The following is a 23024-nucleotide window of genomic DNA, read 5'->3' as shown; positions in this document are numbered from 1 at the left end:
TGGGAGTGAGCCGGAGGAGCTGCAGGGACACTCCCTCCCTCCTCCCAAATTACCTGAGATTTAAAGAGACAGGCCAGCCGCAGACCTGCCTACCAAGGGGGCCTTGTGCCAACTCCAATTCTTTCTCCACCCAGGTCTCTCTCCCTGCCCCCAGGCCAGACGTGACCGGGGAGACCTTCAAAGAGACTGGCGAGGCCTCCCTTGGACGTCAGGACACCCCGTGACCTACCTGGAGAGACTTCAGGCAGTGAGAGAAGAGGGGAGGGGTCAGGGCAGGCCGTTCCCAGGGTTGAGGGCCGCCAGGAGGGAGCGCCCCACTTTCCCACGGTCCCTCTTCTGCCAGCCTTCTGCCCCGTGCTCTGCCTCCCCCACTTATGTCCTGGAGAATTCAATTTTCTGGACTCTTCCAGTTTCATTCTTGCCAGACCCAAAGCAGGTACACAAATCGCCAAGATTCTCCGTTCTCCCCGACTTTCCTCCCAGTCCCCGTCACCCTTGGTTCAGCAGACTTTTTCTGGAAGGGCCGATGGGAAATGTAAGTACGTTAGGTTTTGCAAGCCACGTACACTCTCTAATATACCTTCTTCTTCTTTGGTTTAGTTGTGGTGGTCGTTGTTTTTAACAGTCCCCAAAGACGTAAAAAGTATTCTCCGCTCACCAGCCAGGGCACGAAAATCTAGCTCTGGGCAGACCCCCTGCTCGGGAGCACCACAGACTGTCCACAGCGCCCCGTGCAAGGGGTAGGTGCCAGATCAAATACAGGATGTGGTCAAATTTGAATTTTAGATAAATAACAAAGAATTTTTTAGTATAAATATACCCCATGTTTTGCAAGTATTCTCTTTGCCAGCCTTCCCATGGAGGTGACATTTATTCAGCTGCTGCTGTGTGCTGGGCCCTTTAACTGAGCGTTCCCAGGTAAACACGTAACAAACCTGCAAGGCAGGTATTATTATCTGCATTGTACTGATGGGAGAAACCGAAGCTCATCTGGTAAAGGAGCTCTCCCAAGGCCATAGAAGCAGCAGAGGCAAGATTCACACCCATCCCTCATTTCAAGCCCACGTATTTCTCCTTAGCACACCCCCTCATTCTAACTGGCAAACAGTTTCAGAGAGGGGAAGCGACTTGCGCAGAAGAATGTCAGCATCAGGCATGGCCCACTCGCTGCCCACAACAAAGAGCTCCGTCATGAGCTTGCTGGAAGCTGTCGGAAAGGTCATTTAGTTCAACTTTCCACTGGAAAGAGGCAGAAGCCCAGGCTGATCCAACCTCTTGGTGCCAGCCAGGTGCCAATACCCTCAGGGCAGGTGTCTGGGTCTTCAGAGTCGCAGGTGTGCGGATCACCTCCTAGCTTCAGAGTCTGTTTTGTCCTAACTTTCTCTGACTCAGAGTTGGAAGATCCAGCAAGGGGGGCGTGTGCCCATGTGCATGGGTTTGGTGTGTGTGTTTGTGATGTGCCATTGGTGGAGTGTTTTGTGTGTGGCGTGCTGTATGTGTATGATGTGCCTGGGGTGTGTTTGGTGTGTCTATGTGTGTGTGATATATGTGGTATGTGCAGTCATGGCCTGCATGGTGTGTGGATGTGGTGTCTGTGATGGTATGTGTGATGTGTGTGTTGTGTCTGTGTGTATTGTGGGAGGATTGTTGTGTGTGTGTGCGTGTATGGTGTGTACTGGGTGATGTATATGGCATGTTTAAGGTGTGTGTGCGTGTATGTGAGGTATGCATATGCATGTGTGTGGTGTATAGTATGCCTAGTTTGTGGAGTGTGTGTATGGTGGGTTTGGTCTGTGTGTATGTATAGTGTGTGTGGTATGTTTTGCGAGTATGTATGGTGTGTGTGGTGTGTTTTGTGTGTATGTATGGTGTGTGTGGTGTGTTTTGTGTGTATGTATGGTGTGTGTGGTGCTTTGTGTGTATGTATAGTGTGTGTGGTGTGTTTTGTGTCTATGCATGGTGTGTGTGGTGTGTTTTGTGTGTATGTATGGTGAGCATGGTGTGTTTTGTGTGTATGTATGGTGTGGGTGGTGTGTTTTGTGTGTATGTATGGTGTGGGTGGTGTGTTTTGTGTGTATGTATGGTGTGTGTGGTGTGTTTTGTGTGTATGTATGGTGTGCGTGGTGTGTTTTGTGTGTATGTATGGTGTGTGTGGTGTGTTTTGTGTGTATGGTGTGTGTGGTGTTTTGTGTGTATGTATGGTGTGTGTGGTGTGTTTTGTGTGTATGCATGGTGTGTGTGGTGTGTTTTGTGTGTATGCATGGTGTGCGTGGTGTGTTTTGTGTGTATGCATGGTGTGCATGGTGTGTTTTGTATGTATGGTGTGCGTGGTGTGTTTTGTGTGTATGTATGGTGTGCGTGGTGTGTTTTGTGTGTATGGTGTGTGTGGTGTTTTGTGTGTATGTATGGTGTGTGTGGTGTGTTTTGTGTGTATGCATGGTGTGTGTGGTGTGTTTTGTGTGTATGTATGGTGTGTGTGGTGTGTTTTGTGTGTATGGTGTGTTGTGTTTTGTGTGTATGTATAGTGTGTGTGGTGTGTTTTGTGTGTATGCATGGTGTGTGGTGTTTTGTGTGTATGTATAGTGTGTGTGGTGTGTTTTGTGTGTATGCATGGTGTGTGGTGTTTTGTGTGTATGTATGGTGTGTGTGGTGTGTTTTGTGTGTATGCATGGTGTGTATGGTGTGTTTTGTGTGTATGGATGTCATGGGGTGTATGTCCTATGTGCTGTGTGTGTGGGGAGTCCATGTGTGGAGGGAGGTGGATGCTGAGATAGAGCAGGGTATGGAAGGGCCCCCTTCAAGTGGAAAGCTGTTGTGTTCCTGACGCTGGGTGGAGGCCAGGCCACGCAGCCCTGAGCCAACAGTTCAATTGGATTAGCTTCGTCCCCACCCACCCGGGTCAGTGGGTTCGGGCTGGGTTGGGAGAAGGTGCTAGAACCCAAACCTTGAACTTCAGACCTTTGTGCCCATTAAGCCAATTGTTTGTCGCTTGCTGACCCATTTAGCTCTGAAGACCTATGTAGCTTCAAAGACCCCAGCTTAGTGTCTGTTGGGGAAGGGGATAAAGCAATGGGGCTTTCCTCATGCTGGAGGGGGGCTGGGGGAGGGAGGAGGACAGGAGGAGGACAGAGTCGCTTTCCAACACTCTTCCTCTTCTTCAGCCTTCCCACCTGGTGTTGTGCCGGGATCAGCCAACAGACTCAACATAGGGGTGCCCGGATGGGAGGGGAGGAGGCGCTTGCAGGATATAAGCTTCTGGCTGCAATGGACCGAACATCGTGTCAGTGAGGGAAGGTGGCCCTAGGGTGGGTGGCACTACCCCCACAGGCTCCTGAAAGCACCCCCATCATTCATTTTCAGTGTCACATTTTAAACCTGCATCCCACATTGCTGGTTTCCAGGGGACAGGAAGGACAGCCTGGACCTCCTTCTTCCTGGAGATGAGCACAGCCCGTGCCACTGCACCCCACGGCAGCACCACCTGACATGAGAGGAATCCGTTCTGTGACCCACAGTCAAGGAGTGGGCATGCCCAGGAGGCTGTGGGTTTTGGGGTGAAGGGGAGTGAGGGGGAGACTGGAGCTCCTGGGAGAGCACTCAGAGGGCTGGCATCTCCCAGTCCCCTTGCCCAGACTCCACAAATAATGAGACATTTGTGCCCCCAAGTGAGTCGCTCCCTCTCAATGGTCCCATCCATACTGATGAGTGCGGGGACTGACCTTTTGCCTGCCTTCATGGCTGCTTCTGACCAAGCCCTGGTGAGAACAAAAGGGGTCAGGAGCCAAGAGGGAGGGCAGACTGGTCTGAAGCAGGCAACCCGCGGACCAGGGGATTAAACTAGTCCTCCCTGCCTGGGGCTGAGCCTCAAATGCTAAGTGAAAGTGAGGTCCTCAGGCTTCCCTCAGGGGCCCCAGGGCAATGGGTCAGAGCCTCCTCTGAGGGTCCCTGAGAGGGGCAGAGAGGTCACAGGTGCCGATGCCAGGGCGTGCAGCCCTGGGACACAGTCTGAACTGGGGACATAGGAGCTGTTGAAAGCAGTTTGGGGCACAATTTCAGATGTTTCCGCAGTTGGGGCACAATTTCTTGATCCAGGTACTATTGATATTTTGAAATAAATCTTTTCTGCGGGTGCTGTCCTAAGCAGCATCCGAGCCTCCACTCACCGGGGACAGTAGCATGTCCCTCCCCTCTGTTGTGACCACCAAAGAATGGCTTTACACACTGCCCGGTGTCTCCCGACTTGGGCAAAATCATTCTTCATTGAGAACTACTGATTTCAAGCCAAGGAAGTATATATATGATCTTTTTCTGGCTTTGTCTCTTTTATTGGTTCTGTGTCTTTCCATGTTCTGCTCAGTTTTTCCACGCTTACTGCCTCTGTCACTGTGCAATAATATCTCTGTTCCCTTGGTCTTAGTCTCTGTGGTGAGAGGTGTGTGTGTGTGTGTGTGTGTGTGTGTGTTTGTGGTGTGTGTGTACATGCATTGCATGTGTGTGGTATGTTGGGTGTGTATGTGATATATTGTGTAGTGTGTGTGGTATATGTGTTGGGTATGCGAAGTGTCAGTGTGTGGTGGGGGAGGTTGGTATGTGTGGGGTGTGAGGTGTGTGTACCTGTGTTCATTGCATAGTATGTATGTGTCATGTGGTGACTGTGTGTGTGGCATTTGTGTAGGTGTGTTGTTTGTGGAGTGTGTTGTAGATGTGGTTTATGTGGTGTGAGTGTGTGTTGTGTGTGTTGCATTTGTGTATGTGGTGTGTAGGTGTGGGTTGTGTGGTGTGCATGCGTGTGTGTGGGGTGTGTGTGTCTGTGTTGTGTGGCGCCCATGTCTGTGTGGTTTGTGTGTAGTGTGGGGATGTGTGTGCTGTGTTGTGTGTATGGTATGTGGTGTGCACTTATGTATGTGATTTATGTGTAGTGTGGGCATGTGTGTGTTGTGTGTGTGTGTGAGTGTGCCTATGACTGAGTGGTCTCTCTGTAGAATGCTGGATCTGTCCTGCTGCCCTGGCCTCTAGGGTTCGCCAACTGCCTGCTGCCCCGGCCTCTGGGCATGTCCTCGCTCTCTGGTCGTGAGGGATGGAACCAGCAAGGGGCAGCGAGGTCGAAGGCACTGCTTACTCACTCAGCTTGGACTTCGTTCCAGTCACTGGGTTCACCAGCATGTGCCAACTCATAAAGCCTGCAGAGGAGCCCATGATAGTGAGTGCATGCATATACACCTGAAGACACACACACACACACACCTGCAGATACACACACACCTGCACACCCGCACACATACACCTGCAGGCACACACACCTGCAGACACATACCCACATACCTACACACACACACCTGCAGACACACACACACACACCTGCAGATACACACACACCTGCACACCCGCACACATACACACACCTGCAGACACATGCCTGCACACCCACACAGCTACACACACACACCTGCAGACACATATCCACACACCTACACACACACCTACAGACACACACACACACACACCTGCAGATACCCACACACCTGCAGACACACACACACACCTACAGATACACACACACCTGCAGACACACACACACATACACACACCTGCAGACACATGCCTGCACACCCACACACCTACACACACACACACACACCTTCAGACACACACACCTGCAGACACATACCCACACACCTGCACACACACACACCTGCAGACACACACCTACAGACACACACACATACACACCTGCAGGTGCACACAAACTTGCACACCCACATGCATACACGCACCTGCAGACACACACACCTGCACACCCACACACCTACACACACACACCTGCAGATACACACACACACCTGTACACCCACACACCTACACACACACACCTACACACACACACACCTGCAGACACACACATGCACACACACCACATACACCACCTATACACACACCAACATACACATATACACTCCACACGACACACATACCTAATACCACACAGACATGGACATGTACACACCACATATACACACACCAACATACACTCATCCATCCCACACCACACAAACATCTTACACCACATACACATGCACACCACACATCACACAGCCCACACACATCATTCTCACATGCAGCACACACAGGCAGCACACACCACACCACACCACACCACACATACATACCACACACACCACCACACACACACGAAATCACACACCACACAACACACATACAAACCACACACGTAACACACACCACATACACATCACACACACACACCACATACCACACATACCACAGACATCATGCATACATACACACTATACACACCACACACACACCCCACTCCCCGCCGCCACACCTCCCACCCCAGGGCTGGGGGTGTGGTACGCTGCTGCGGTGTCTGGCTGGAGGTGTCTGACTCTTGAGCTGGCTCTGTGGCTCCCTGGAAAGCCCTTTGTTCTGAAACCCTCCAATGTCCTTTCGTACCCAAACATCCTATGTGTCTGAAGAAATATGTGTCACCCGTGGTTCCAAGTGCACACAAAGTCACTTCAACTTTCACAGGGCAAGAGGCCTAATTCATTGCAGAACTGCCGTGCACCTTTCCCTAGAAAGTGACATTAGTCCTGGATCCCCTATTCTCATCCTGGTCACTCACTGTAGCTCCAGCCCTGGGCCCCAAGCCCTCATTTCCTGCCTCCCAGTCCTTGGCCCATGGAGCCTCCACATCCAAGGAGTTTCACACTCCACACGCTTCCTTGGCAAGATCTGGGGCAACATCCAAGAGGAAGGTGGTCGAAGGGCTGAGTTGGAGATGAAAATAGGGCACAAGGAGGCAGAGGCGACAAGCAGCCATACCATGCAGCCAGTTTCACGTCTAGATAAGCATGTATGTGCTATTTGACGTAAATTTATGCACGGTGTGTTTTGTGTCAAAATGAATCAATATGTTCCAGCGATGTTCTAGAGCAATTGCGTGTGCACACACAGGTGTCTTTTTTCCAGCGTCCTCCCAGCGGTCTACAGAGTTCAAGATCCACAGCTGTTCAGGCCTCCTGGGCCCCTTCCCCTTTGTAGAATGTACCCAAAAGGCATACATGCACGTCTGTACGGTCACCCTCTCCTCTTGTCCGTGTCTCCCCACTGGCCGCTAGTTCTCACCCTCTCCTCTCTCACTCACCTCCTCAGCAGAAGGTGGGTCCAACCTTGGGAGCGCTCATGTGGTTTGCGGCTTCTCCATCACCCTCTCAGTAGGTTTGAGTCCCGGACCCGGAAGATGTCAGGGGAGGGGCTGAGTGCTGATCTGGCAAGAATGGGTACTGATCCTCTTGGGTTTGTGAGAGGAGGCCTGAAGCTTTGGAGGAAGCCCACGTGCCCCACCGGCCCCACCCAGCTGCAGCTAGAGTCCCCCTGCCCACTGCACCCCACCACCAAAATAGCGAAATGCCAGACTTGTTTAAGACTGGGGGATTGTTTAACATGTATAGACATGCCTGTACCCTCGGACGGGGACAGGCTGGGAGCAGCGTGTCCTTCCTGAAGGTCTGGGTATGAGGGGCTCAGGACAGAGAGACCCAGGAGCAGGGAAGGAGCAGAATCGAGGAGGAGGAAGTAGGGGCACACCTGAGAACCTAGAGGTCGGGAGGCACCGGTGAGTCCGGCGCACACCTTCCCCAACATTCCCACAGCTGGAGCTTCAGCCCTGGGGGGAACCGCAGTAGGGAGGAGGTGGTGGCCCAGCCTCCCCCTGGACCACAAGGCAGTGCTAAGCTGAGGCACCAGGGACTGGGCAGATTCTGTGGCAGGTACCTGAGCTGGGAGGCTGAAAGGAAGGCAGGGTGGCAGGAGCCGAGGGGACCAGGAGGTGCGGTCCCAGCGGAGTACAGGGAGGGACGGAAGGTAAACAGTGCATACTCCAGATGGCTGTTGGGCAATCCTGGACCTAACTGGGCACCAGGAGCGTGAGGTCCCTAGTCAGTCACTACAATAACAGGAACTACAAAATTAAAAAAAGATTTTAGCTGTTCTGCAACTCCCCACCTCCCCTGCCCCCATCACATGATTCTTGGGGTTTGGGGCATGATTCCCTCCTGTGTGTACTGCCCTGTGCACGTGGCAGTGTGGATGCTGTAGTGTGCAACGTGGCTTTGTTTGTGTGTGTGCTGCTACAAGCATAGGGCAAGGTGGAAACGGGCGTTCGCTGGAGCATACAGTGATCTCCTAACAGGAGTATCTGTTCACCCATCACCCCTGTCATCACAGAGGTATGTGCTATATCCTGAGAGCAGTTCTCCTGCCTGGGGCTCCCACTTGTCCTGCTTTATCTCCCTCCTCTTCCTCCTTTTCTTTGCTTTGCTGAGGTTCCTAACTATAAGAGCAGACTTTGGCGTGTCTGAGGGACCCCTGAGTCTTCAAGTTGCTGGGAAGGAAGACCAGGAACTGTTTTGCAGGCAGCACTGGGCCTAAAATTCTTGCACACAGACCAGAGGGCAGAAGGAAACTCAGCACAGGGCTGCCTATCCGAGTCAATACTGAAGGTGCTGGTGTGTGATTCCGCGACTGAGGTTGTGTGCTTACCACTGAGCGTGGCTGCTGTAATGCCCCAAACACACTGATTGTCAGTGGCATGTGAGTGCCTGTGAGCTGAGAGTCTCAGACGTGTCTCTTCGTTCCCTTATCTGTGTTCACCCTTGCTATAGACTTTGGGAAGAGGGCCGTGCCTGACCCACCTGGGTCTGGATTTGTCCATCTGTCCATACACCGAGGGAGCCCCTATGGAGACAGATCTCTCCAGGAGCCCAGAAATCCTTGGTCATTGCCCTGCTCCATTCTGGTGAGAGCTGTGACTTTAATCAGACAATCTCTCTGAAAATCAGCTTCCTTGTCTGTAAAACAGGGACACCTAATACAACTCTGTTTGCTTTATGGCGTTGTTTTTAGGATTAAAGAAGATAACAGCCATGAAAATACTTTATACACCGTAAAGTATCATATGATTGCAAGTCACTTGTTTTACCGTTTTGCTTCGGTGGGAGTGTTTGAAATCGAACCCATCTGGGAAAGGGCTTTCTGGTAGACACTTTAGAGCTGTCTTATCTCAGGGGCTCTGAGTCGTGAGGTAGAAGTAGGAGGTCTTGGAGCCAGATAAATCTGGGTTCAAAATCAGACTCTGCTAATTACTGGCTGAGTGATAATTAGGCCCATCAGCCCACCCCTCTCAGCCTCGGTTTCCTTGTCTACAAAATGAGCACAGTAGTAGTCACTTGACCTTAGGCAACTTACTCAGCCTCTCTGGGCCTTACTTGCCTGCCTATAAAACAAGGATGACAACAGCTAACTTGCAGGCTCCTGAGAATTAGAGAGAGAAGGGTGTGCAAGGCAGCTGGCCCGTGGCAAACATACAGTAATAGCCCTGTTCTTATTCCCTCATTCTTGTCTTCCATGGCAATTATTCTGCCCTGGAGCCCTTTCAGTGACAGACCAGATTACCCTCTGGTGAGCAAATCCGCTCTCTCCCTTCAGGAGGCTAGAGTAGATCCAGCCTCTGGTTGTTACCACCGACACAGGGTGGGTTTCTGTAGCATCCCTTCCACAGACCTCACCCCCTGCCCTCCCGAAGAGACTGTTTACATCTAAGTCCCTCGTTCACTGTTGACTTGTGTAGTGAGGAAATAAGGGTTATGACATTTCCCCTATGCCAGGCTCTCTAACCAGGCTGATCCTGCCCCCGTTCAGAAAGACACCCCAGATGATCTCTTCATAAACTCCAGCTCAGCCTCTGAAGCCCAGTTTGGATGTCAAACCCTCTTTTGTTCCCTAGGCACCCAGCCCTACCCAGTCAGGGCCAGTCCCTGCCTCCTCTGTGCCCCCGCCTCTCTCCCCTCCTGCCCTGCACGGAAAGGATCTTACTGCATTTACATTGTCCCTTTGCTTGCCTATGTTTCCCACATGGAGAGTCTCAAAGGAAGAGGCTAAATCACATCACATTCTTCTTTTTCCCCGTTGACGTGCCTGGCGTAGAGTTTATGTTGAACCATATATGTTTTGTGAAGGCTGTGCCTGGGAAATTGCAAGCTATTTAATAGGTATATTTTCTTTCCTAAGCCTCAAGGGCAAAGGTGGCCCAGTATACACAAGAGAGGGGCTCAGAAGGTGGTGAAGAGCAAGAAGAGGTAGCAGGGAAGTAAGTGTGTGTGTGTGTGTGTATGTGTGTGTGTGTGTGTGTGTGTGCACACGTGCCTGGTGGGGGTGGGGAGGGTATTTTGCAATCCCCAGCTCACATGCAGAGAAATGGCCATCTGCTCTTGAAACATTAATTGGCCTGGAGAAGGTGGGAAGGGAGCAGAAGCTAGGAGGGAGGAAAGGACATGGCGTGTGTAGTAAAGACGCCTGTGCCCCCAGCCATTCCCACCCTCATGTCCTGAGCTCCCCCATCAAGGCTGGCCTGGAACCCAGAGGGAGGGAGTGATTGCTGACGAGACCTAGAGGGGTTGGCACAGAGGCCATGGAACCTGCGATTGCTTCTTGCCCCTCAGGTTCACTAAGTTCACCCATGGAAGGAGGGAGAGAGAAGGGGAAGAGACAGAGACTTCTGCCTGGGTAAAGAAAGAACAAGTTGCTTGGGCAACATGGCTAAACCCATCTTTGCAGAAAAAAAAAAAAAAATTAGCCAGACATGGTGGTGCACCTGTAGTCCCAGTTACTTGGGAGGCTGAGTTGAGACTGCAGTGAGCCATGATCGTGCCACTGCACTCCAGCCTGAGCAACAGAGTAAGACCCTGTCTCAAAAAAACAAGAAAGAACAAGTTGTTGCAATCCTCCCTTTGCAGCTGCCCTCTCCGGAGCTGGTTTATTTAGGGAAAAGAGAGGGAAAGTGAGGGACTCCGGGATGAGGGGCTGGAGTCTGAGAGTTCTTTAAGAAGGAGAGAGCCATCACTGGGGGGTCACCCTCTCTGACCCATGGGCATGAGAGAGGCACTAAGGACTTCACCAGTGACACCTTCCCAGAGCCATGGTCTTTTATGTCTATATCTCCTTCCCTTGCCTCCTTATGTCTGAACTGGAAGGCGGTGTCCAGAGAGGGCTGAGAAAAAGCAGAGGGAGCAGGAGCACAAGAGAAGGGAACCAGGGCAGCCCACGGTATTACAGTCACTCCTTACAGCAGTACAATTTTAGGAACGTGTGTGCGTTCACATGCTTGGCGCTATTTTATTGTCATAAGCATGTCAGTTGCACAAGTCAAAAATGATCATCACTCACTGATGTACAACTTTCCTCAGCTAACACCACGGCAGAGCTGGGGAATGAAACTGGGTTTTCACGTGCTCACGTCATCCGTAAAGGGCCCTGGTTCTCGAGGGAGCTCTGCTCATGGGGATGAGAAAAGAGGCCGCAGCTAAGGTGGCCTTGGATTAGCCCAGTACCTAAGACAGTCAGCCACCAAAGAAGGCCCTGGTGGTGGTTGGGGCAGGGTGTAGTGATGACATGTCTTGGAGGCATGTTGCAACCCTCAGGGGGCACCATACCTTGGTCAGGAAGAAGAAAAAAAGCAGCTCAAGTAAAAGGGCCAAGGAGAGAAAGCTTCATTGATAAGACAATGGCCTTTAAGAATCACGAAGGAGTCTGGGCACAGGGGCTCACACCTGTAATCCCAGAACTTTGGAAGGTCGAGGAGGGCGGATCACCTGAGGCCAGGAGTTCAAGACGAGCCTGACCAACATGGAGAAAACCCATCTTTACTAAAAATACAAAAAAGATTAGCTGGGCCTGGTGGTTCATGTCTGTAATCCCAGCTACTTGGGAGGCTGAGGCAGGATAATGGCTTGAACATGGGAGGCGGAGGTTGCGGTGAGTCGAGATTGCGCCATTGCACTCCAGCATGGGCAAACAAGAGTGAAACTCTGTCTCAAAAAAAAAAAAAAAAAAAAAAAAAAAGAAAGAAAAAAGAAAGAATCATGAAAGAAAAACTCTTTCCCACAGGCAAGTAGGCAAGTGCAGGAAGCCCTGCACAGGTAAGGGTGGAGGCACACACTCGGGCTTTCCAGCTGCAGCTGGCTTGCACAAGCCTCTACCCCCTCAGGCCCAGTTGGTCCTAACTGCTGCCTCCTCGAACACAAAGATAGCAAAGAGGTGCAAAAAAAATGAAGAAGGTGTGTCCAGTCCTTCCACAGGTGGCTCCAGCCTGGCTGCCATCTCAGGGCAGAGAGAAGGGGGCCACACTTCTTCAGCCTCTCCCTGTCCACATGACATCACTCAGCATTACCTGGGTAAAGTATTTCTCTCCATGTTCATTTCTCATATTTTCCTCATTAAGCTTTAAGAAACAAGTGAGCCTGGCTCAGAGAAGTCAACGCTCCTTGACCCCATGTCAAGGCATTGTCTCAGCTTTTCCTGGAGTGAGCACAGGTGTGCTGAGAGGCCTTTTGGATGCCAATGTCTCTTCTCTGCCCTGCCATGCAATGCCACCCTGCTCTAGAGACCTGCTAAGGCAGCCCTTCCCTGACATGGTCTCTCCCCTCTCCTTTTCTTCCTCTCGATCAGCTCTGCCCAGGCCTTATCTTGCATTTCTTCAGGTGCAACACAGAGGGAGGAATGCTGCCCTCTGGCCTCCCTTCCTGAGGCTGCCAGCAGAGCCACTTCCCAGGTGCAACTCAATTGTCCTTACCAGAACAGAGCACCTTGTCCATAACATACTTTGCAAACGTCTCAGGGAGAGGGGCATTTTAAAAGTCCAGTGATGCCTGTGAGAACATCTTCTCATTGCTTTCCTGCCTCTGGCCTATGAGGCATACAGGAGCATGATTTTTTTTTTCATTCTATATTCTGAAATAATCAGGGACAGCAGGAGACAGGAGGGAAGAAGAGTAACCATTTGTGGATACCTGAAGAATTCCTGAGGCAGAAAGAGCATTAAGTACATTAAGTATTTGTTCGACTCTGTGTCTCTGTCCCTGGAGCCCTGTAAAGAAGCCTTGCAGCTGCCTGGCAGGAAGAGACATTTGCCATCTAGTTTAGCACATGGTTCGCTTCCCACATCTGCCCTGCAGTGAGCCGAGTGTGTGTTCTGTGTGTGTGTGTTCTCTTCCTTTCTCACTTGGGCTCCTGAGGGCAGAGGTGGAATCTCGCAGATTATCTTAATGCCTCTTACAGAGGGTACCGCATACCAGCCAGATCAGTAAGTGCTGTCCCAGAGCTTTGCTGAAGGACTTTTCCCCCTTTTCCTCTTCTTTTTCTTCTTCCTCTTCTCTTGTCAGCCCCCCTCCTGCCCCTTCTCTTCCACCACCTTTTTCCTCTTCCTCTTTTCTCTCTGTCTGTCTCACATTCACACACAGACACCTACACACAGACACACATACACACACATACATATTCACACACACTCACAAGCATATTTAGGATAGATAATTTCCTAGTAATCTCATTTGCATTTATTTTTATTCTTTCCAAAGCGTTTCCACTCGTATTACATGGTCGTCTTTAATGACTACAACCTCACTCAAAAGGCAGCTATGTTTTTAACACCTTTGAGAGGTAGAACAAAGTGGAAACATGTATGGCCAGTGAGAAAAGTTAGAATAAAAATCAATCATTCATAGATTCAGTTAAGGAATATTTATTTCACAATACATCGTACTAGGAATTATGCCAGATGATGGGAATACAAGGATGAATAAGATGGACATTGTCTTTACCTTTGTGAAGGTAACAGTCATTTAAACAAATAAGTGCAATACATTTCAGTGTGTGTAATAAAAAGAAAATATTGGTGGTCTAGCAACATAAAGCAGGTGGTCTTTCACCTTACCTAGGAGTCAGGGAGCCCCCTCTTTTAGCACACAGGTGCACATGCACACACCCTAAGTGTATAATCTTTAACCTGAGACCAATAGGATGAATAAAAGTTACAAAGATGAAAGAGGAAATGGAGGCAGAGGGGTAGAAAGGTCCAGAAATTATGAAGCCCAAGAGGAAGGAGAATATAGCACCCAGGAGTAAAAATAATACATCATGGTAAAATCATGTGCAGAACGAGATACTTTAAAATATCTTAAGGACAAACGCAACAACTTTTTCTAATCTACTATGCTATTATAAGTATTTTAAGAGAAACCTATACACACATATCCTTGGAAATGCCTAGAGCATTTCTGGAAGGATAAATCATAAACTTTTTATCAGTGAACGTCCCTGAGAATAACAAGCAAGAGGCTGAGACAGAGATAGGAGAGCTTACCTTCCTAGATACCTTGTGTGCTCTTTGCGTTTTGTACCATATGATGTGTGATCTAATCAAAATTAGTTATTTTTCAAAGCACATGTTTAGGGACTAGACTATCCACAAGACGTGAGATCATGAGATTTACTGGATCTGAGAGTTGAGACAGCAGTGTGGAGGACGAGACTCCTAGGACCCTGGCTTAGGCAACTTTGTTGTGCTACTGCATAGTTCGTTGGGAACGCTGGTGGAGGAGCAGGTTCGGTGAGGAAGAAAAGCTGTTCAGTTTGGGACATGTTGATTTTGACGTGTCTGTAAAATATCCAGGTAGAGCAGTCCAATCAATAGGCGTCCAAGCTGTTCCTGCCTGGAGCTCCAGAGACAGATCTAAGGTGAAGATAAGGAGCTAGGGATTCTGAGCTGGTGCGTGGTAATCTATTGAATCAGGCAGGACTACCCAGGTAGGGAGGAAAACAGTCTGTGGACTGAAAATCTTTAAGGGGTCGGTGGAGGAGAAGCAGCCAGAGCAGTTACGATGTGTGGCACAAGACATGTTAACAAGTAGCGCATAGTTAACTGTAATCTGAATGTTATCTGAGAGTTCAAGCAAAACTAAGACTGTTCAGTCTACAGGTATATAACCTCGCCATGTGGTATCTGTAGCATGAAGTAGACAGGGTCAAATCACAATGAGTGGAGGTGTCAGTGGGAGGCCAGTAGACAATGGGGTTTACTCTTAAGAAGTTTGGCCCTGTACAGGGAGTAAAAAAGGTAAAGCAGTAGCTGAAAGGAGAGGTGGGCTTGAGGGAGGGAGTTTGCAATTTCTTTGAAAACGCAAAAGAATAGAGTATGCTTATTTGCTGACAGAGCTACCGGGGAAGAAGAGGTTGAAGATACACACGTGTGAGAAGAGACATCGATGGACCTGGGGTGTGAAAAGACAGAGTTCGGAACAGATCTAGAACACAGAGGGGAGTTTAGCTTTGCACAGAAGTGGAAGTTGTAAACTCAGAAAAAGATGTCTGAGACAGGTCTCGATCAAGTTAGAGGTTTGTTTTGCAAGGTTGAGAACACACTCAGGAAAAAGAGACAGTAAGCTCTGAGGCCTGCATTTTTCCCAAAGTGGGTTTTGAAGGCTTCAGTATTTAAAGGGGAAAAAGCTGGGCAGGAGGGAAAGGAGGTAAGTTAAAGAAAGGCGGAAGGTAGACAAATAAGACAAGTGGTTACATTCCTTTTTTTTTTTTTTTTTTTGCTGCCACTCCACCCCCACACCAAGTGTTTACTTTCTTTAGAGGCTTTGATTCCCGCTCACTGAATCTGCATGTTGCATGTGAGAAGAAGGGAGCAGAGGAAAATTCAATTGTGTATTTGTGTCATGCTCCATAAATCTGCACTTTACATAAGACAAAGTAAATTAGAGGAAGAAGTCAAATATGCCTTCATTCCGGGGTAGATGGAAGGACGATTTCTGTTCCCGTCTTGTCCTGCACCTGTGAAGATAAACTGTTAATTTGCAATGTCAGGGTGAGGGAGACCTGTTTAGGAACAAAAAGACAGGGAGATTCCAAACTTTTTGGAAGAAAGGCAACTTCCAAAAGTTTGACTCAGTTTCCAAACTCAACTTTTCCCTTTCACCTGGTGAGTTTGAGGTCCCAAGATTTTATTTTCCTTTCACATTCCCCTCTCCTTCCCATTCTTCCAAATCTTTCGAGGAAAGCATTGTAGAAGAAAATGAGACTCTTATCTCAGGTTTGGTCTGATTGATCCCTTGTCACTAGGGCAGTTTATTTCTAGATGCTCAGGTCCCTCATTTTAGGAAGGATCATTCTTAGCAGATTGTAAAATCTCATGCTCCACAGAGAAAAATAGAGGACAGAAGAGAGAAAGAAAACCAGTAAAAAGGGAGGAAAGATCATGACCAAAAGGGGAAAGTAATCCTGGACAACTGATTTAGGCTATATTACTCTGAAGTCCATGCATCACTAGGCAGGCAACAAAAGGGGTTTATATACATAAATAAGTTGCTGTTACTTTTCCCAAAGTTAAGTTTCTAGTTTCACTTGGCAGAACTTTAAGAAAAGCACAGTTTTAATTTAAACTTAATTTTAAATTAAAATTTCTAGTTTTAATTTCTGGATTCCAAATGAGAAAAAAAAATGGGAGCAAATGAAATGAAAAAAAAAAAAGAACAGTAGTTTGGAGACTTGTAGCCAGGAAAGAACTTAGGATTCAGTCCAAATACATTTTAACAAAGAATAAAACTGAAAAACCATGGATAAGGTAAGATCTAAGAATAGGTGTTTTATACTTTTTTTTCTTTGAAACATAATTTTTCTCTCCTTAGTCTTCCATTTTTATCAGACAAATCATAGTAGGATGAATTTATTTGTAAAGAAGTTTTAGTTGGATTGTATGTGGCCTGATTCTTTGTATAAAGTGCAGCAAGAGTAATTATTTTCTATATAGGCTCTTTTTTTTTTTAATTGGCTTGCTGGAAGCTTTTTTGTTTAAGAAATCTCAGTTCAGACTTTTTTTTCTTTTCTTTTCTTTTCGAGATGGGGTCTCACTCTGTCACCAAGGCTGCAGTGCAGTGGCGTGATCTCAGCTCACTGCAACCTCCATCTCCTGGGTTCAAGTGATTCTTCTGTGTCAGCCTCCCAAGTAGCTGGGAGTATAGGCGCCTGCCACTATGCCCAGCTAATTTTTGTATTTTTAGTAGAGATGGGGTTTCACCTTGCTGGTCAGGCTGGTCTCAAACTTCTGTCCTCAGGTAATCGCCCGCCTCAGCCTCCCAAAGTGCTGGGATTATAGGTGTGAGCCACCGCACCCAGTCAGATTAGAGTTTTTAAAGACCCCTAGCCCAGTCAATTTATTTGCACCTGCAGATATCTGTATGAATTGGGTGAATGCCTCTCTTCTTAGTCTCAAGATAACTTGGGGTTCCTGAGCCTGTCAGAAAGTAACATTCTTTACTTATCACAGGTTGGAAACCCTGTAAAAGAATTGTGTAGGCAAGGGACAAGGCCAGTTTTTTTAAGGATCTTTTATTGTCTCTATAAGTCAATGGCAATTACTTAAAACAGTTTGCTTATCTCTTAAAATATTTCATTCTAGTCAAAGCTTTAGTAAAATAGTAGTCTCCAATTATGTCCTGTTACAAAAGAAAGGAGATTTTTATTGAACTCATGCAAATAATGATATTGCTATAAATTAAGAATATTCAAAAATAGTTTTCAATTTCTGGAGAAATCAGGTAGAAAGAAAGAAATATGCTTTAAATTTGGCTCACAAAAGCATATTTTACTCAATTATCTAAAGCTGTAAACAACTCAAAAACTGAAAAGAATCAGCAATGTTTCAGATAAAAAAGGTCACACAAAAAATTATTTTAGTCTTCTATTAGCTCAGTTCATGCAATTAACCTCTGTTCTACTTGATATTAGGTCAGCAATCCTCATGAATACATCAGATCTCTGAAGGTCTCTCTCTCTCTCTCTCTCTCTCTCTCTCTCTCTCTCTCTCTCTCTCTCTCTCTCTTTTAATGGGACAATCTCCAAAGCTGTCAGAAACCTTCATTTAAAAGTATCCATCTGATATGGTTTGGCTTTGTGGCCCCACCCAAATTTTATTTTGAATTGTAATCCCATAATACCCACATGTGGTGGGAGGGACCCAGTGAAAGGTAATTGAATAATGGAGGCATATTCCCCCCATGTTGTTATCATGATAGTGAGTTGCCCACTGTACTCCAGCAGGGGCAACAGATGGTTAGATAAGGGGCTACCCATTTTGCTTTGCACTTGTTCTCTTTCCTTCCACCCTGTGAAGAGGTGATTCTGCCATGATTCTAAGTTTCCTGAGGCCTCCCCAGTCATGCAGAACTGTGAGTCAATTAAAGTTTTCTTTATAAATTATTGAGTCTCGACTACGTCTTCATAGCAGTGTGGGAATGGACTAATACCCCATCAGAGTCCTATAGGTGATTATAAACAAGGTTTTGATAAGGAACAAAGTAAAATAATAATTGTGAATCACAAAAGATATCCATGGTCAAACATATAACTGACAAGGAAATCTGATTATTTCTGTGGCACACAATAATTTAAAATAATTATAATTATTACTGATAATATATACTAAGACATATTAAAATTATAAGAATATTATATAATTTTGGAACACATAGCAATAGCACATTTATATAAATATATCCCAAGAAAGTTAAATACCATTTTATATTTGGCAATGCTTCCTGTATGATTTTAACATATCAACTAAGCCAAATATGTTTCTCTTGGACCTTTAAGAGTCAGTTTGAGGTTAAAAGACTGCATTTAGAATATAATTTTGGAAACTTTGTCAAACATTAAAAGTTTAAAGCACTTGATATCACAAAATGAGATTACAGGTTATTATAAAGTAAGTCATTTAGCTAAAGTGATAACTCACCAATTTTTTTTAAAGCAGAAATCTTTACTTTTTGATAAAGAAGAGCTTAGTTTCCTAAAAAATAGGACCTAATAGAGACAGCATGAAGGTAACTGAATCTGTCTTTCTCTTTTTCATTATTATTATTATTTTGTTTTTGCCGTTTATTCAAAGGGCAAATGAAAATCTTTTATCATCTCTTAATATTATGCAAAAATCTTATTTAAAAGATAAAACCAAATTTTATTTTTTCTATTATCATATTATTAATTCTAAAGCTAATTTTAATAGAATCTTGTAAGCAAATCTATCAAATTTTAATTAGTTTGATTATAAGGTAAGGTTTCCATAAGACTTTTATAAGCTTTATAAATTCATGTTAAAGAACAGATCAATAGTCCAAGAAAATCCTGTTATCCTCACACAGGTGCTAAGATTTGGACCCCTTCATCAATGTGCTATTTATATTAATGTTCAATTTATATAAAAAACTAAATAATCCCCTTTAAATTTTAGCCAAACTTGAGCACACACAAAATTCCTCTTATAAGATCAATCTTCCACAAACCTTCTACAACTTGCTTAAAACTTCAGTTTTGTCCTTTCTGTTAACTTGAAACAGTCCTTAAAATCTTCCAAACTAGGGTTGGGCACTGTGGCTCATGCCCATAATCCCAGCACTTTGGGAGGCCGAGGCGGGTGGATCACTTGAGGTCAGGAGTTCGAGACCAGCCTGACCAACGTGATAAAACCCAGTCTCAAAACAAAAACAAATCTTCTAAACTTGAAAAAAACATCTTTTTTTTTTAAAGAGCCACACTCTCATGACTTATTTTAACATTTGTTTAAAAAAACAAAAAAACTACATCCTACCTCTTTAATACACATTGTTTGTACCTAGTAGTTTTAATTACATTCATTAATTTATAATGTTAACTCTTAGTAACTCTTATTTTTAGTGAAAAACCTAGGTGGTCAGAAATTTTAATTACATACCAGGTGCACAGACCAGAACAAAGGACAATACCTGAGGGTATGCCAAGGGCTCAAATCAAAAAACATGTAAGTTTATAGGCAAGTTAAGCAAGTATTAAAAGGATTACAGGGCTGAGTGCAGTGGCTCATGCCTATAATCCCAGCACTTTGGGAGGCCGAGGCAGGTGGATTGCTTGAGACCAGGAATTCAAGACTAGCCATGGGCAACATGGCAAAACCCCATCTCTTAAAAAAATACAAAAATTAGCTGGGTGTTGTGGTGCACACATGTAGTGCACCTACTTGGAAGGCTGAGGGGAAAAGATTACTTGTGTCCGGGAGGTCAAGGCTGCTGTGAGCAGTGATCGCACCACTGTACTCCAGCATTGGCAACAGCGCAAAACCCTGTCTCAGAAAACAAAAACAAAAGCAAAGGACTACAGAAGCAGAGTTTTAAAGAGCTTCCACTATGAAGAGAATAAAGAAGAAGGACGGCAACTGAGCAGTTGTCCATACCCTGCGTGGCCCTGTGTGTGTGAGCATGCGTGTTACACAGTGTGTGTGAGCATGCGTGTAACACATTGTGTGTGAGCATGCATGTTACCGTGTGTGTGAGCATGCGTGTAACATTGTGTGTGAGCATGCGTGTTACAGTGTGTGTAAGCATGCGTGTAACACAGTGTGTGTGAGCATGCGTGTTACACAGTGTGTGTGAGCATGCGTGTAACACAGTGTGTGTGAGCATGCGTGTTACACAGTGTGTGTGAGCATGCGTGTAACACATTCTGTGTGAGCATGCGTGTTACACAGTGTGTGTGAGCATGCGTGTAACATTGTGTGTGAGCATGCGTGTAACACATTGTGTGTGAGCATGCGTGTCACACAGTGTGTGTGAGCATGCGTGTCACACATTGTGTGTGAGCATGCGTGTCACACAGTGTGTGTGAGCATGCGTGTCACACAGTGTGTGTGAGCATGCGTGTCACACATTGTGTGATCCCTCACTGTTGGGCACTCAGCCCTGAGCTGGTGGTATCTGAATGAAGTCTGTGGTTTCACAAATCCCACTTATATCTCTGCTATCCCAGACCACAATCCTCTGAAAAGCTGTCATGGCTTTTTGATGAGGGTGATGACAGGGGCTAGAATTAGAAGTACAGTGCTGAGGACACAAGAGAGGTTACCCATGAGCACCTATAATGGGTGCCCTGGACCCCTGATTCCTAATTTCCCTCCTGGAGAGGGATGACCCTTCCTCTATTGTTGCTGGTCCTTTCACACCTCAGTGTGGGGCAGAGGGAGATGGGAATGGAGGATGGCTATGTCAGGAGTCCAAGCAGGAGTCTGTTGCCTCCAGGCATAAGCACAATTAGCTGCTGAGGACAGAGCAGGAGGGTCCTAGAAAATAAATGATTAGGCCATTCAAATATAGGCATAATTTGCCATACAAACTTAAAAATACAGCAGGATGCGAACACTTCAGACTGTGAGCCTCAAAAAGCAAAGAAAGGGCAATTCAACAACAACAATAACAACAACAAACCCAATTCAAAAATGGAAAAATAAACCAAAAAGACATTTCTCCAAAGAAGATACATAAATGTCCAATAAGTAGGTACATACAAACATGCTCAGTATCATTAGTGGTTTGGGAAAGGCAAATCAAAACTACATGTGAAACCACTTCACACCCATTAGAAGGGAATGTAAAATGGTAAAAGCTACTGTGAAAAACAGTAGGGCAGTTCCTCACAAAATTAAATGTAAGAATTATCTAGCAATTCCATTTTTAGGTGTATGCTTAAAGTAACTGAAAGTAGGAACTTGAGCAGATATTTGTACATCAGGTTCACAGCAGCATTATTCACAACAGCCAAAAGGTGGAAAAAACTCAAATGTCCGTTGGTAGATGAATAAACAAAATTTGGCAGATTTTGGACTAAGATTTGCAGAATCCCACTTGGATAAGATACCTAGAACAGTTAAATTTGTAGACAGAAAGTAGAATATTGGTTATCAGGGGCTGGGGCAGGAAGATAGCTGGAGAGTTATTGTTCAATGGAGATTAGAGTTTCAGTTTGGAATGATGAAAAAGTTTCATCAATGAATAATGGTGTGATGGTTACACAACAATGTGAATGTACTTAATGCCACTTAATTGTACATCTAAAACAGATAACACAGTAAATTTTATGTGACATGTATTGTGCCTCAATAAAAAACTAAAGAAGGCAAGAATAAGGACATTTTCTCATTGTAGTTGTGGTTTGGGTGCTCACTGGGGAGACAGCCCAACAGGAGGTTAGGAATAAAAGAAGGGCCACAACCTCTAAGCCATGCCTGGCCCTCCCCACATGAAGCCCTGGGGAGCCAGAAAAGCCTCATAGCTTACTTTTTAATTTTTTTTTTAAGCTGGAGTCTCACTCTGCCTCCCAGGCTGTAGTGCAGTGGGGCAATCTTGGCCCACTACAACATCTGCCTCTCGGGTTCAGGCAATTCTCTGCCTCACTCTCTTGAGAAGCTGGGATTACAGGCACCCACCACCAGGCGTGGCTAATTTTTTTTTTTTTTTGTATTTTTAGTAGAGACAGGGTTTCACTATCTTGGCCAGGCTTGTTTTGAACTCCTGACCTCATGATCCATTTGCCTTGGCCTCCCAAAGTGCTGGGATTACAGACATGAGCCACCACACCTGGCCACAGCTTACTACTTTCTAGGGACTGTGTGGGGCAGAAGAGACAATGGTCCTGACATTAATCTAGCATCCCTACCCCATGTCTTTAGTTGCCAACTTCCTTTTTCCTGACATTTGGGACTTCCAAGAACCCAGAAAATACATAAGACAATAGACGACCATTGTCCATTGCCAGAAATTCTGACGTGAAGTGTAAGACATGGCCCTTTATGAATTGTCCTGTCCCATCCTCCCATGATTAACAGGCACAGAAGTTAGACAGTTGCATAGGCAGATGTCTCTGTCTCTGTCCCCACCCCCAGGCCAACCGGGAATAAGGTCAAGAGTGACAGCGATGTTAATCAGAAATGGTAGACCTCCTCTTCATCCTCCTCACTAAGGTTCAGTCCAAGATTCAAGTGCCCCAGGGTGTTTCGACGAAGGATCTCCCAGCCTCGGTGACTGCTGCTCTGGGACGTGGTCCGGGATAGGGAGGAATTTGGGAAGGCCAGGGAGGCTCTGGCTAGAGTCCCACTCTCAGCCCCAGAGGGCTGTTTCTCAGAAAGATGCTCTTGGTCATCCTCCTTGTCTGAATTCTTGAATGCTTCCACATAGCGAAGCGCTCGCAGAGGATTCTGATCATTGTGGTTCTCAACCCTGATGAGGGGAAAGGGGAAAGGACTCAGTCCAGGTGGGGAGAGAGGGGCAGGGGAGAAGCAGAGGTGAACATTTAGAAAGCAGAGT

General features: G+C 46.5%; 1 protein-coding gene across 2 annotated transcripts in view; it reads right to left on the bottom strand.

The window, feature by feature from the left end:
* Nucleotides 1–16345: 16345 nt before the first annotated feature.
* Nucleotides 16346–23024, bottom strand: part of TRPV5 (transient receptor potential cation channel subfamily V member 5) — a 40235-nt gene continuing 33556 nt past the window's right edge. For both annotated transcript variants that reach the window (XM_003929796.4, XM_074378980.1), the window contains one exon: nucleotides 16346–22937. In XM_003929796.4, the coding sequence (XP_003929845.3) occupies nucleotides 22643–22937 (295 nt within the window). In that variant the 3' untranslated portion in view covers nucleotides 16346–22642. The remainder of the gene's footprint in view (nucleotides 22938–23024) is intronic.

Source organism: Saimiri boliviensis, chromosome 10 (assembly GCF_048565385.1).
Source record: "Saimiri boliviensis isolate mSaiBol1 chromosome 10, mSaiBol1.pri, whole genome shotgun sequence".
NCBI lineage: Eukaryota > Metazoa > Chordata > Mammalia > Primates > Cebidae > Saimiri > Saimiri boliviensis.
This window is presented reverse-complemented; position numbering and strand designations above follow the sequence as displayed.